General features: G+C 41.6%; 1 protein-coding gene across 1 annotated transcript in view; it reads right to left on the bottom strand.

Annotated features, from left to right (window-relative positions):
• TAFA4 (TAFA chemokine like family member 4) overlaps window positions 1-15483 on the bottom strand; it is a 75455-nt gene extending 59972 nt beyond the window's left edge. Inside the window, exon 1 of the mRNA XM_054837807.1 lies at window positions 15377-15483. Coding sequence (XP_054693782.1) covers window positions 15377-15461 — 85 coding nt within the window. The 5' untranslated portion in view covers window positions 15462-15483. The remainder of the gene's footprint in view (window positions 1-15376) is intronic.
• Window positions 15484-16547: the final 1064 nt, after the last annotated feature.

Below are 16547 nucleotides of genomic sequence, written 5' to 3'. Positions count from 1 at the left end.
TTGTGCTCTTCAGGTACCAGGAGTCGTATAAGGTTTTCTAATTCCTGACAGCAGCCTACTACTGAGTCAAGAAGAAAAATGAGCAGATAGATATATCTGTTAATTATCTCCTGAGTCATTGGTCCTATGGCCCTGGAATCAATATTACATGGTCAGAAGAAAGAGCAAATTTAAAAAGTGGACAGACCTCAGGAAGAGGTATCATTTGTGATGTGTAAGCAGCATGCCCTAGCTGGTTTAGTTGCCCCAGCAGACCACTGACATGTACATACAGTGACTGCATCTCTCTCTTGCAGGACCTTGTCTTTCTCTTTCTAACCAGAAAAATTCCAAATCCCGATATGAATACATAAGATAACACTCTCAGGTATTTTAATTTCCAGCAGTACCAGCTACTGTATGCCCTGATGCAAGAGAATTTCAAAGTCTCATAAATTACTTTTTGCCTCCTCACCTCCACAAAGGGTTTCCTTCATCCTTTCCTCTTCCAGCCCAATCCTTCAGGCCTCCTTCCCTGTCCCTTCTCAGCCCTTTCTGTTTCTTGTTTGCATAGCATCTCTCCCTGCCTCCTTTGGGAAGCTCACCTGCTTGGCAGCAGCATCTGTGTGAGCATCAAGAGAAGGGCTGGCAGGCAAGGAAACAGACCCCACCTGAACTATGCATTGATAATGGTGAAAAAAGGTTTAGAGCAGGTTTATCATCTGCTGGCTGCTGTTTTCACCCCCCACAGGCATGAGGAAGCCAGATAGAGCTCTAGCTACACTTGCAATGAAAAAGGAGCAAACCTTTCATGCACAAGCCACTTTGTGATCACGTAACCATGTGCGTGATTGATGGGAGGAGCTGGGGGGAGGGTAAGTGGCATAATTTTGATTGTGCTTTGAAATGTTCAGGGTTGGAAATGAAGTATGAGATCCCCCCGCTTTCCCTCCCTCACTTGAAGGCAATTATGATTGCCTTAAAGATGTGAGATCTGTTAGAAAGTAACAAATTGTTGATTGTTTGTTTATTTTCAGGGTAGACAACAATCAGCTTTTAATCAGCTTTTCGTCACCACTAGAGAGCTATTAACTTTCTTAAAATAATTAGAAAACCGAAAAGAAAATTATCCTCCAATTATTTTCATCCAGGAAACTGCGACTTTATGGGGGGGGGGGGGAAATCTCAAGATTCACAGAAAAAAGTTAACTTGGTGGCACATTTAGTTCACTCTTTTAACAATGAAGTACTGTTTGCCAGAGAGGTGGGGAAACAAAACACAAAAAACTCAACCATACTTCTATTGCTCCACAAAGCCTGCCGCAGATAGTCATCCACCAAGCTGAAGTCTGACTGACACACACCTTGTCACAGCCAGCACTGCCCTGCTCTCCCCTTTCCAAATCTCTCTCTGAAGATTTTCTCCACATTCTGTTTCCTGGAGCACTGTCCTTTTACCACAACCTCCAGGTTTAGCCCTACACTGGCAGTTGTTTCCCCTCACTTCCCCCAAATATAATTTGTCTGCAGTCATACTCAGAATGGCAGAGCTAAAGAAAAGAACCACCATTTCTTTTTCTGTGGGCTGTGCTTCTTGAGCTTGTGTGATGTTATGGATGTTGGCATCTGAATAAGAACCTACATTTTCAGCCACCTTGGGTGGACGCTCAGTTATTCCTGCTGAACTTTTTTTTTAAGGAAACATATTGCAGGAGTCTTCCATTTCTCTGATCTTGTCTTTCAGATCACCACAATACATATTTTTTCCATTTTTTGAGTAAATGAACTCTAAATACTGTACCGGGGGAAACAGTACTCAAACAACTACAATAAAGAGAGCAACCTCTAGATTTCAGTCATATTAGAATTAGCAACAGGTATGAAATGTCTCAGCAGATACTACCTTTCTGTGATTTCAGATAGGCAACATAACTAGAGCCCCTCCACCTCACATACAACTTCCCAGTAGGTTTCCTCACCAATAATCCCATGAAAACATACCATCAACGTACCTCTTGCACCCACCCTATCACCACGTACACCTTTACCAGTACGCTGGTTGTAACTCAAATGCTGTCATCCTTACAGGAAAACAGGATCAATCACGAGCAGTTTGCTAGATCCTGAGACAACTGCTGCTGTTCTGTTGTGCAGTTGCCGAACTGCTGCTCAACAGATATTTGCTTTTGGGGTGGTGACTGGGCAACGTCCTACGTGTGCTCCTAAGGTGCAGTTAAGTAGCAAACAGCCTTTGGTAAGAAGACTGGGGGACAGACATGCTTTGTTGTTATCGCATTGCAGGGAACTTGTCCTCACAGCCAAGAAGGGATGCCCTTCCTCATGGCAGGCATTAGTCAAATACAAGTACTCAGCTCCAGTAAGAGTTAACTGAACAAAAACATAATGGACTGTAAAAACCAGATCAGGCAGGATTGTGGATTCTAAGGGACAACTAACTAAAGAGTGTGTGAAGGGCTGAGCTAATTAAGTACTCCCCCACCAGGACCACAGTGGCTGTATTTATTTATTTATTTATTTCAATTGGATATGAATTGTGATTCACTTTAAAAAAGGATTCTTCTTGTAAATCGATCAGTGTTAGAACCATTTGACCTACTAGTGTCTTTTTAAAGATTGATGAACTGGAACACAAAAGTGAAACTCTCTCACTTTAACTGTTCCCATCTGAGTTCCTGCACTGTGAGATACATTTTGAAAGAGGCCTATGGAATGATTGCATCATTGATTCAAATTCTAGGGTTATTGCACAAAGCATTTCTATAGCCTGGCAATAGGCAACACAGCCACACAAACTGAAAAAAAGGCCATTAGCAAAGACAGTCACAAGACTGTCTTAGATTAAAAACTGCTGTTATTAAAAATGCACTACTTCTCTGTGACCAAAGCAGGAATTTGTTAGGCCTTTTACTTCAATACTGGTCACTAATTAAATGCAAAACAGCAACACTAATTAAAAAAAAAAAAGAATATGGAAAAACACTTACTGGATTTATATTTTCCCCTTTCCAAATGAAATCCCTTCCTTGCAAATTGCAAACATTTTAGTCAAGATCAGCAAGAGAGGCTGCAGGAAACTGAACCTTCACTCATCAGAGGGTACCACTGCATACAAAAGGAAAGAAACAGACTTTTCATTTAGAGCTGTGCCTTGCGCTATCTCAGGCAATCCCCCCTTGTTTTCACATAGCTATCTACTGCCAATTAAGTCTAACGCTTTGTTTTTCAACCAGGGATGAAATCCTGCCCACCTTTATGCTCCCCTAAAATTCACAGACAATGATCAAATTCCCTTCTCTGCTCACAAATACTGTTTGATGAGCACCCAAAGGACATTTCTGGGAGAGTGCAATCACCCTTCTTTTACACATTTGGTCCTTTTTCTTTTTCTAAGCTGATGGCTTTGAGCAAATAGGATAAATATTTATCTGTCTACCTTCATCCAAATTGTACAATTTTGATAAGGAATTTGCGAGTATGAAGTGGTTTATAACATTTGTATGTCAGAAAGACAGCATAACTCACTTGGTATACTGACACTACTGTGTAAAACAAGAAATGGCCAGTGGAGGGTGTGGTTTATAATTTTAAATAATTTTTACACTCCAGCCAAAGACAATTGGTTTCCTAAACCATGATTTTGTCCTTTTTAATTTGACTACTCAATTGTACAAGAATTCTTAATTATTTCTCTGCTTGCAATAGCACCTTCCAACTTACTACCTGAGAAGAGCAGTATTGCATAAATAATCTATTGCCTTTTTAACCTGAAGGTCTCAACATCTGATCTTCAAAAATATGAAAATTTTCTAATTTAGTAATGGAATATTCCTATGATAGTCACCCTAACTAGAAAGTGTTACTTTCAAAGCTTCTTGTTCTCCATTCAGGAGGATTTAGATCAGTCAACAACAGCGCATCCTCTTCCAGGGGGATGCAGAAGTGTGGGGAGAGATCAAAAGCAGGCTGGCTATCGCACAAAGAGCCACGACCCACATACTATTTGTCAGAATTCAGGCTAGAAATATGAGCATTGCACTGAGGAGATAGCAGGCTGGGTTTTAGCATCGTCGTCGGTGCTCTGTGCTTGGATCTATGCTAACTTAGCAGAGCTCTCTGAACACAGTGCTCAAGTCTGGCTTAAGCTCCAGTCTAGACAGAGCTGTAGGTTGGGACTTCCTGGAGCTTTCATCCACCACAGACCTCTGGCCCACCTGCCCCCCGAGACACTTGTCCCAAGGTGCAGAACCACAGCCATATCCTGTCTGTGTGTTGTAAACGTTGAGCAAAAATCTTTCAGAGTGAAAGCAAAAATCCAGAGGTTGCTCCTCCAGCACAGACAACCAGTAACAGTACCTCTGCTGTGACTGGGTAAGTTTCAGCTGAATTTGCACAAGGAGCAGGATTTTTTGTTTTAAACATCTCTAAGAAAGATCTGCTGAGTACCAGGTAATAAAAATAAAGACAGACCAGACTTGACAGGTTTGCAATTAATTTTCCTTGGCTCTTATTTACATCTTTGATTCTGGCAGTCTTCCTCTTCTGAATAAGAAACGCTGGCTCCCATTCGTTACTCCTAACATAGCAAAATCCATGATGTGGCAGGTGTTTGCTACTCATTTCATTGACACAAGTATTATGTTTAATCAAAAGCTGAAGCAAGGCAAAATGAGTAAAACAAGATAAAACAAACCTGAAGCACCAGGCTATCCTCAACACTTCACAGTTTGGCAGGGCGTTGCTGGGTAGAATCTCAAAGAGTAAAATTTGTCTGCCCAAATCACACATTGTATTGTCAAACCATCCCATGGAAGCTCTACAGAGACATCCTAACAGACGTTTCAGCTCATGTCCTACCTACCAACCAATACCTTACCCAGAGATTTTGTAAGTCTCTTCTCCAATCCCTTCCCATTATAAGTATGACCTACGTACAACATACCCCTCTTTCTCATCACCCAACTGAATTACTTCAGAAAGGACAGCCATGAGTCTAGCACTAGGAGAAGGCAAAATCTGAAAATCTTTGTGAACCAGCTGTTTGTGAACCCTAGAAAGCTAATGAGATGTCTAGAAAAGGTAGGAATAACTAACCTTCAAAACAACCATTGGACAATGCATTTGCAACAGAAAGTCAGTGACCCAAGGACCTGAAGCAGAAGCTCAGTCATGCTTGTCAAATGATGTATTTGTAACTGCACTGAGATTTGAGAAAATATAGCCTGAAAAACAGGATCTTCAAGCTTGAAAACCAGTATGACTTAGGAGTCACTTAGAATTTAAGCATGAGAATTGTGAAGGTCTTATTCAAGGCACAGTACTACACACATCATTATTCCCACCAGGGAATCCACCAGTGGAACTTGCATGGGTGCTTCCTCTATTACCTGAGACCAAAAAAAAAAAAAAAACCCAAAAGAGTTTGTGACAGAGCAGCCCTTCCTCAGAAGGCTGTTTATCTCCTCCTTTAATAAAATCAACTACCATGTCTTAACAGAGCAGCTCCTCCTAACAGCTCCTCCTCTATACTGTGTACCCTGACGAGATCTACATGATATCAAAAGCAACACTGGATGAAAGACGGAGGCCCAGAGATGTCCCTTTTTCATCGTGTATAATTTGTAAAAAGCTAGTCAAAAAAGAGCGAGCAGTTTAGCCTGGAATTTTGCCAGCTCTGATATTCATAGCACATGTGATCAAAGAGCAGAATTTGCCAGTCAGTGGAAAAACAATCAGGCTCGTAACCTGACTTCCACCACCGAAGACAAAGCCTGCAAACATTACTATTGATCAAAGTAGAACTATTTTCATCAGGCTGCATTGCACTGGACATTAAACATCTGCAGAGTCAAGGCCTACATAAGTTGAAGTTGGGGCAGATAGTTCCAAGAATTTAACATTCCCAATACATAAGCGATTTTCAAAAGAATAAGCAACAGAAGACACTATGAAATCACACTGAAAATTAAAGGATATCATAAATGGATTTTATGTAATACTCCAGGTTATGTTACAGCACATTGACATATACAACAAATTAAAACAGCTAATTCATCTTACTGCCCTCCACTGATAATTTTTAATTAAGTCACTTATCTTTATCTACATATTTAAGAATGTAGATCTTTCATTGTTCATCTCTTAAAGAAAATCAATGTTGTCCTGATTTGCTACAGCTCAAACAAGCGAGCAGTATTAGCTAAGATAAGACAGCCTAATAGAAAAATAATTCATTAACTTTATTAACAAGCCCTAAGAAAATGCTATTGAGCAAATTTTTATGCTCCTAGAAGTCTGAATTATGAACCAAAACTTAATGATGTTCAGTAAGACTAAAATACACATAATGGATTTTTTAAAAAAAAACAAATAGAAAAGGAAAAGGGAGAAAACTATTAAAACCTATTAGAAGAGTTCAATGAAATGTTTTAGAGAGTTGATCCCCAATACTGAATCATATTATAAAAGCCATTATCAAAAATCTTCATGGTCCATAATGAATTAAGAGACTGGAAGATAATCTGTAACACCAGTTAGATGCGAGTGTCTAAATGCCTACCCACTACACAGTTTTGAAATATTAGCACATCAAAACGGACTCTGGTTTTACACTTGGGATTCTAAAGCTTTATAAAAGACACTGTGAAAACAGTAAACTTTGAATCTCAATTTCTTGAGAAAGCAGACTTTTTCTAGTCATCTTAAGTGTCCTTTTCTTCTCAGGGTGACCTTAACTTTCAGATTTGTAAAATGGTTTCCTCTTGTGCTCAATCCTACTGTGTAATAAATTTTAAAAATGACTATTTATCTTCTTTAATATATTAGTCATATGTAGCAGGAGAAGCCTCTCTGGGAATTTTTGCTATCGAGTTTTCTCAAGCTTAAGTCAATGCTGATTTAGAAAATATAACTTACGCTTAGTAACAAACAATCATGAATATATTTATTGGAATAACATCTTTCCATTCTTCTCCAGCAGCATGTTTAGTTTATCAGTTGCAGTACTATATATCGATATATATTTACAGTGACCAAGGCAATTTGAAAGTAATGCTTATATGTTGCCCATCTTATTGCACTTTTACAAGCCTGAATCACTGGCATTTGGAAAACAAATAGATCTGATGGTTCTGAAAAACATAAATGAAATGCAAATTAACCAGGCAGGTATAAGTTGTATTTATTTCTGAAAAGTGAGAATCAGTGCATTGCTCAAAAACTGCCTGTTGCAAAAGTTATATTTAAGGAAGTTTAAATATTTTTAGATTTTGCCTTACTAATCATGACCTCAGCTGCTTGCACCATGTAATGACAATAATGAATAAACATGCTGTGCTTATGAAGAACTAGAACCTAACAAGCTGATCAATTGTTAATTCTATAAAGTGACTAAAACGTGTCTCTACTATCAATAAGTAAATCAGCTTCTATTTGCGGGACTAATGCACCTTGTACATATCCTCCAGCTATCCTGCCCTTTTCTATAATAATGTAATTATCAGTTTGGTCGTATTTAAGCACAAACTGAATGAGATTTGATATTATTTTTGTCCTGAGGGTGAAAAAAATACAAGAAAAAATTATTTGGATATTTAAAGAGACAGACACACTACATTTTTTTGGAGGATGCAGATTTTCCATTTGCCCTCCAATTAAACACAATTAGTAATTTGAAAAACCAATTATTTTACAGTATTATTCTTCAATCTTACAGACTGTTATCAGGCAGACATTCCAGAGAAAGGCGGCCTTTTTATTATTAAAGCCCTCTTGCTCTAAGCCTCTGTAACAAAGAATTTAAACGAAAGACAACAACGCTCAGTAACTGTAACAGAGGCTGTTACTTGTGTAGAAAAAAGGCATTTAAAACAAGACTAGTTTGGCTTTATTCAGTCTTTATTTTTCCTCTTAGATGAGGAAAACACAGAAGATGTATCAAGTTTTCAGCCATAACATAATTATGTATATTCCAAATATGCTAATTACAAATAGCTGCCAGTCTCCAATACATTTCCAAGCAAGATTTAACAGTAATAGTTTACTCATTAGTGAAGATTGCATTCAAGAAGAAGAATGTGTAATACTTGCAAAAAACCAAGAGTTTTGCTGAAAATATTTGATTTCCTTCTGATTCCTACAGCCATCTGCAAAGACGCGGGGTGAATACAGCTACGCGTTCATCCACTGAACACCACAGCTCATCTCGGTCTGGGGTGCGACTAGAGAGCAAGCATAACCTGAAGTGTGTCGTAGGTGAATGATGCCCACTGGCAGAGTAAGTAATTGTATTTAAAGTTGCTGCATCTTTTTCTAGAGCTATAAACAGTAATTATTTTTAAAGGTTTAGGGCTTCTACATCTATTCTATTGTTAAACTAAAATATGTATCACAAAAAAACCATTAGAAACATCTACGGGAAGGAAATGTTCTGGAGGGAAATGCTGTTAAGTATGTGGATAAGCTCAATACTAATTAATTTCTAACACTTAACGAACCTATTCATTTCTCAGGTGGAAGGTTACACTAATTCTGCCAGAAATTGTGCTGTTTCACCTCAGATCCATCCCTCTATGTCAATTTGGTGTAGAAAAGGAAGGAGAATCCTTTTTACCCAATAGTCTCTTAGATCAAGAGAGCCAGACCAGGTTTCTAAAAGTAACTTTTTCTAACAAAATGTTGTTCTTTTAATGGTCCCTGAACAGACAGATCTATCATTAAACAAAAGCAGAATGAATCATTTTAGCAGCACTCCAAAAATACGGGGATAATTTAGTACTGAAATAATTATTGTGCTTCTTCCCCCTTCAGCCCCAGTTAAGCCTATACACCCTATAACTGGTAAATATTTCCACAGTTAAACTGTTAGTCCAGTAGTACCTTTCAGCTAAACAAGTCAATGGCAAATACTCTCTTCTATTCTTCCAAATAATGAATATTAACTCAAAGGTCCGGAGATGCGGTTTAACTAAGTAGTGTAACAGGGATACACACGTGTAACAATCTATCTATATTCCACAAAATTACTAATCCTTTTTTTCAGATTCAGTGGCCTATTTTATGTGCAAGTCTACTCACTGCTGTAGATGTGTGTTTGGGGAAAATTTTATAGCACTTGACTTCTAACCGTGGTGCTTCACAGTCATTAAACTGACAGTGCTCAGTACAAATAGCAATGCAGTCAACACCAGCCCAGCACAGTCAGGATCAGTCTTTTACCTGTATTAATGCTGGGCCAATTCCAGTGAAATCCATAAAACACTCACGGAGTGGGCACAGCTGCACATATACAAAGAGGAGAAGGTTCAGCCTCACAATAACAATGCCAGCTGACCAACATTAACCTCGCCGGCTCACTGCATCCCCATATTCCTTGGGGAGGAAGCAGTGCTGTGGCCCCAGAGCCAGGTTTTAGAGTAGACCAGCCACAACAGCCTTCTCTCTGCTCAGCTGTATGAGCATGGCTGGCCAGAATCCCCTTCCCTGCGAGCTCAACAAGGGACAACCCAAGGAGCATATCTGAGCAGTATGGGGGAAGGCTCACCCATTCCCCTCAGGAGCTGATGTATGGAGTGCGCAGGAGGCAGGGGAAGAGAGTTGTGGGGCATCATGAAGATTTCCTTCACGCTCTATCTCATTTTCTAGGAACAGGGCAACCAGATATCCTGAGCACAGCCCTGGCATTGCCACAGTCCCTGGCAATGCCTAGAAGAAGAGATAACAGCAAAGGGGAAGAGATGACCCTTCCTTCCTTCCTAGTAACCCTATCTGCTGAGCATTTCCCAGGAAATTGGAAAGAAACCAGCAAGGAGCGTGGGCTGTCTGAATGCCCAGCAAAGGGACCGTCACCAGCAACTATAGCTTCTCTATTTCCTTTTCAGAATTATAGGGAACAAAGTGTCCCAAAGATTAATTTAAGTAGGGCGTATTAACCCCGCTGCTTGTGTCCAAAAGCATACTTCCATTAAAGACCTCAACCACATCTGTTTTATAGTTTACACAAAACAAGAAGTTTCATTTAGGAGTCTAAATTAAATGAATTTTGCTAGGAAATTATAATACAGATGCATTATATTCATTTCTGAAACAAGGCATTTCTCTTCCTGTCTCCAACATTATTAGCATGTTACAGTGGCTTAAATTAAAAAAGAAACATTTATTTTAACACCCTGGTATCAGCTCACTGCAATATAACATTTCTGAAACAGGAAAATATCACAGCTTAGCATCATAAATTCAATACTGCAACAAGATAAATCCTTCCTATTAATGTAAACCACTGTACTTCACAATATATCTACATCTGCAATGCACTTCTATTTGCTGATCAGACTATCATAAACACACATAATTCTCATTGAATAATGGAAGCAGCAAAGAAATCCGTGGGTAACTATGTTCTCTAGACTAAAACAGCCATAGCGTGGTCCTTCAAACAGATTCACTCATGCAGGGATGTTCCCGCTTGCAGATGACAACATAAAATACCATCGTCCTCATAACTGGAATCTAGATAACGCAGCAAATGACATCGAAGTATAGTCACTCCTTAATTACACATGCATAGAATGTATGCTGGAAGCTTTATTAACTTGCAATACAAATCCCAGAGATGCACATATGAAAGACTGCGTACCCTATCAATTAAGAATTTCCAAATTTTTCACCGAATACCTGAAGTGACACTTAAATGACTCTGAAAAAAAGAGGATAGCTTAATTTTGTTGAAAAGAAAAATCACTAAACATTCAATGCTGCCTACAACAACTGAATTTTCTCCTTTTCCCCTTTACACTCAATTAACACTCTGAAACTTGCGCCAAATGGGAATTTGGCACACAGTTTAGGAAATGCAAACACATGAATTAATAACCTGAATTATGCAAATATGAACCTGAGATTTGCAATTTGCTTTAAAAAGCTAAAAGATCTTGCGTTAACTGGTTTATCCGTGTCCAGGCATTACTCAAATGCTTCTGGTTTAGCTAGCAGTTTCTGGCCGACTAGAAAAAACCTACAAATGCTTTAGGAGCTAAAGCATCAGAGTCCTGCTCTCTACTTTTAAGGGGTTAGTTGCTTCCAGAACCAGCAAGTCGGGGCTGACTTCAGTTCCGAAGGACGTAACACACGACTGAGTCATGATTTGCAAACGGCTGGTTGGAGAACAGAAAGGGGCAAGAGCTCTGCATCAAGGGTTAGGGATTAAGATCTTTAACCAGACTTTTACCATCATGTAACACAAAGGCTGGGAGTGCTGCCACTGAAGATATTTATCCTTGCTTGTTATATCTCACCTGACTAGTAACACATCTATTGTTTTAAAGGAGGGAGGGAGAAAGCTTGTACTGATGCTGTGCAGAGGGAAATATCCTCTCAGGAGAAAGGCCTGACCCCACCAGAGTTTTTATTCCACTGATGTTCCCTGTAAAGTGTAACTGAAATTGAAACACAACAGAAGGGGCAATAAAACCAACAGGTCACCTTTGGAGTCACTGAGATACCTGATACTACTTTCCTTCATTTGAGCTTTACTCTGGCATAGTTGTACCAAGTCCGAGAAAATCAGACTTTCACCTCACAGTCTTTCCAAAATAATTGCTGGGAAAAATAAAATAAAGCAAAATTGGTGAAACCTGCAGTCCTTTGTTCCTCCTTATAAGCCTCTTCAGAATAGCAAAGAGGTTGTCAGTGACACAGACCGACAGAAATCCCCATAGCTTGCAAGTATTCAGGATGCTTTGCCACTGCAAAGCAGCTCACACCGCACTGCCTAACCTCAGGTGAGAGTGTGCTGTGATCTTCTGATCTGCAGGCTTGGCACCGGCTTCAAAACAGCCGCTTGCATGATGGTTATCAAATTTTTCAAAGGGAAAAAGAGATGCTGAGGGACTTCTCCTACTAGACCTTGAGAGGGGGCAAGAGATCCCAAGGCCATAAACTGTGAGAGACAAGGAAAATCCAATATCTTGGATGAAAAGTGTATGTATAGGAGAGCTCTTTATTCTGAATATGCTTCCAAAATCCAGCACAGAATACTATCCTCAAGACTGGAATGAGGTTTAGGACTCCAAGGTATCTTGTTGCTCCATATTCATATTGATAGCAAGTTTAAAAGAATTAAAAAATTGTCTTAGAGTGTTATTAAAAATTGATATTCCAAACAAAACAACTTCTTGCACCAACAAATTCAAGTTTCAGTCTAGATTAAGGGGGTAATTTTCCATTGGCCAACAGAGCTAAGTGGCATGGCAAGAACGCAGCAATTTCAAGATTTCATAAGAAACTTTATTCTAGATGAACCTGAGAATTAACTGCTTTCCATCAAATATTTCAGTGTTTACCTCTTAAATGTACACTTTTCTTAACACTTGAGGAGTACTGGCCAAATCCTGCCCTTTTCACTCAAAGCCCAGTCCTTAAGTGGGCAGCTTGCCTGAGAGAGGACAGCAGGTGTTGGCCTTAGATTAATAAAAGATTGGCATGGGGAGATCAGGAGCTGCTCCACACAAGTACCATCAACCAGTTGCCAATTCGTGTCTAATCCAGAGCAGTCACATCTGGAAGGCAATACCAAGTAATGCCTGCATGGTGAGATGTATGAGCAGGAGAACTGGTGGGTTTAATCTAGTTCTTTGGAATTTATATAAATCTCAGTGACGTCATTGGGAATCTTTTTATGCAATTTAAATCATATCCCAGAAATACCAGAGCTGGAGCAGCCCTCTAGGCAGCCGAGGAAAGGGGCCATGGAATAAGTGGCATGGACCCAGGCTATCTGCACCCTGGCAAGGCAGAAAGCTCTTCAGTATTGGACTGAAATCTATCACTGAGCCTCTTATATAATTTTGCCTGTGTTTTTCTTCAATAATTAGGAGCTTTTAGCTATCAGAGTACATCAAACCTGTACCTTCCACAAGCACTGAAGTCACTCAGAAAAATGATAGCAAACATCAATGTGAAACTAGAAGGCAAAAAAAAAAAAAAAATCTGCTACAGCATCATCTAAACATAAGATAGTAAGTAATAGCATTAAAAAAAATCTGTTTCACACAGATGAAAATCATTACAGTTCTCTAGAGACCCTCTCTCTCTCTCTCTGCAGTAACCCGTGTCATTTCCTAGCTAGTAAAAATGTGCCACAGGATATCAAAAGACGGTAATGTTCTTCTAATTTTAATATTCCTCTAATCCAATAATGGCTTGTTTACTGCTTTCTAATTTAAAGGTAATTCATTAGATATATCCTGTCACGTCTTATTGGCATCGAAGGCGTAAGAATCATACACACCTCTGAGGCATGTCAGTTATGCTGCTAATATTCTATGTGGTTCCCTCAATGTGAACGGCTGTCGATGCAATGGCACTGATAAGGGAATGCGTGTGTGTATGTACATATAAATTACAAACAAAAATATTAAAAGACCTTAGGGATGGACTCTGGACCCAAAAATTTACGTTCAACACTAAGAACTCTAGCAAACAGAAAATATTTAAGCTAATATAAGTGATTTGTTGGCAAATATTTGTGCTAGTGACACAAAGGGTCTTACACAGACTGTGGGGAAGCCCCCGACTGACCTGCGGGGGACTTGAATGAGTCTGCTGCAAAATGATAAAGGTTAAGGAAACATTAGACAGAAGAGGCAGCCTGAACTCAGAAATGCACATTTCAGGAGCCAGACCGTGCTTGGCAATGTCTGTTGTGATTCTGCAAAAGCTACCCAAGACAGCCGAGTTTTTGAGTAACTCTACAGCAATGTAACAGGAACTGAGGCCAAGGGCTTCAAACCAGCTAGACCTTGGCAGCACGGAGGCACCGAGGTCCTGGGGTGAAGGCGAGAGTGCAGCAGGAGCCATTAGCACAGCAGGGGAACACACACTTTCCTGCCTCACCAGCTACGGCAGCATCCACCCAGCTGCAGAGTTTCCCTCCTCGCTCCCCTGACACGGAGTCTGTGCTTACCTCCACGTGAGCAGCTCTACTCCAAGCAATAAGGCAGAGGAGGCAAGTTACTCCAGGTAAAACCACTGTGTGCTCAAACACGTTGTTCAGGCAGCTTTCCTGCCACAAAGGCTGAGAACTGTTTGGCTGTTTGTATTCTGCCAGCAACCAGCTCAGTCGCATCATCTCTCTATACCAGGGAACTAATACGTCCGTTTTCAATAATCTCTTCCCAAGAAGTGAAATCTTTGATCAACCAGACTAACCACTCACATATGGGTCTTTAATGAGCCATGCCTATCTCAGAGGAGGGCACGAGACTGAGAAACACAATGAAACCGTGGCAGGAAACCACCCCGCTTGTCCAAACTTGCATTATTCCTTAGGAGCACGGCAGGATCACCACATCAGTTTGGAAGAGAGTTTGGGTCAGTACGTGTCCAAAACCACCACCTCATTGGCTGCTGATGATGTCATGCCCATGCATTAATCCCCAGTGACTGCAGGTTTAACATCACGCATATCACCACATCATCTATATAACGACAATGAATGTGAGTCTTAGAGGAAATTACTGGAGCAGGGAATAAAGCAACTTGTTGAAACAGGGAAAGTCGCATCTCTCAAGTGATTATTTCCAGCTTTTTTTTGTCAAAGTGAAGTTGGTGGGGTCAGGAAATGACACATGCCTTACTGAAAGGAGTAGGTATTGTTATAGTTCTGTTTTAAAGAAAGTAAATCCTCAAGATCTCCCACTCAAAAAGGTAAAAGTGTCAGTGGGGAGAAAGCAACTGATCTGGGAAATAAAAGTATTTCAGGATCGGTAGCTGAAATTAAAAACTTTTTTTAAAAGGAACAAAAAATAAAAAGTAACAGCGATATCTACAAAGCAAGCTTGTCAGTTTGCTAATGACATCCTTATCACTAGAGTAGCTATGGCAGTAAATGAATTACATACACGCACACTAGCACGTAGATATATTTAAATATAACACAAATACTTGAAGTGTTACGCACTGACACTTACACAGTCACGTCCCAACGCCAGAGCTTGACCGGGTTCCCTGAAGACGTAATTAACAGCACAAATATCCCAGCCGCTTCCCGGCGAGGGGGGTCTGCCTGGTGCCGGGCAGCGCAGAGAGGAGCCCGCTGCCTCCCGGCCGGGGCAGCCTGCCAGACCCGACGGCCGCTTCGGGCACGGGTAAATCACTGTTACCTGCCGCGCTCCTAAATACAAGTTACTACGCAGATTAAGCCATGCTGCTCCCAGCGCAGCTGCCTCCCCCCCCCTCCCGGCACGTATCGCCCCTCCAGCCCGCCCGGGACGTGCAGCGCCGAGCACCTGCCCGGGCAGCCGGAGGGGACCCCCGGCTCAGCAGCTCGACCCCGCACCTCCCGGCGCCCCTGCCCCAGTTCTGCTCCCCGGGAGCCGCTTACCTGACCGCCGTCTCGTCCGAGGGGAGGCTGGGCTGAAGCGCGACGGAGGCAGGAACACGCGTGTCGGGAAGGGGGGGGAAATCATCCACGGGAGAGCGGGGAGCGCGCCCGGCTTTCAAGCTGCCAGGAGGATGCTCCGCACAGCCTTCCGCACGTAGCGGCGCAGCGCCCAAAGTGGCTTCGGAGCTCCCCTCCCACTCCTCCTCTTCAGAGACGGGGGGAGGAAGCACAGTGTTACGGCTTTTCTTTCTCTCCCACCTCCGCGGGGCTGCCTGCTCCCTCCCTTCCCTGCTCCCCTAGTACCTGACTCCACCGCGCACGTTAAGTGCAGAGCTAAAACTGTTTGGGCAAAGTGCCCTCTCCTCCCTCCGCTCCTGGCAGCGAGGATGCTGCAGGGGAAGATCGCGCCGCTTTCCGGAGGCAGAGCTGCACGCCCTGCTCAGCCCGGGCTTTTAACTGCCTAGCCAGAGCCCTGACCTTATTTTAGCATCCGAGTGGTCGCTGCTCAGCGGAGGGAAGAGAAAGGAGACGTTTCTTCAGCTCGCAGCCGGGCCAGAGTTCGCAGCATCTTTTGGAGACAGACGCAACTTGAGAAGGGTGCCGAGGGTCAGGGCCACGACCTCCCACCGCCTCTTCTCGTGTGCCTGATCACCCCTGCCCACCACATCACAGTCCTACGGGTTATCAATAAATTATCACCTTCAAAAATTTAGTTTAAATGGAAAAAGTGAAAGATGGTGTTTCGCTGGTCACAGAGCCAGAGTCACTTGGACAGGCTTTCCAGCAGCCACTGGGAAACGCTGCTTCTTGCTCCGACACTGACTTTCTGTACAACCTTTATCAACTCACTTTACACCCTCAGTTTCTCTGGTGCTTGCTTAAACAGTGACGTCCAAATATGTGCTTCAGTGGAGGTCAGGCATTTAAATATCTATAGATATTAGTGCCATTTCTGTAAGAGAGGGCAGTGTCTCACCATAAGTGACGTTGCACCTCAGTGCAATGGTAGGCTGATCTTGGCTATGTTCCCTAAATGGCCATTGTGATATAAATCATCATCATCCTGGACAAATATTCATTAAATTGGAAGAACCACTAAAAATATGCCTTGTGGAACAGGGCAGGCTACTTTTATCACAGGAAATCACTCATCAGCTACTGATGTGGAGTT

The sequence above is a fragment of the Grus americana genome, chromosome 11 (genome assembly GCF_028858705.1).
Source record: "Grus americana isolate bGruAme1 chromosome 11, bGruAme1.mat, whole genome shotgun sequence".
In the NCBI taxonomy this organism is placed as follows: domain Eukaryota; kingdom Metazoa; phylum Chordata; class Aves; order Gruiformes; family Gruidae; genus Grus; species Grus americana.
The sequence above is the reverse complement of the archived record's forward strand: the minus strand, read 5'-3'. Positions and strand labels throughout refer to the sequence as shown.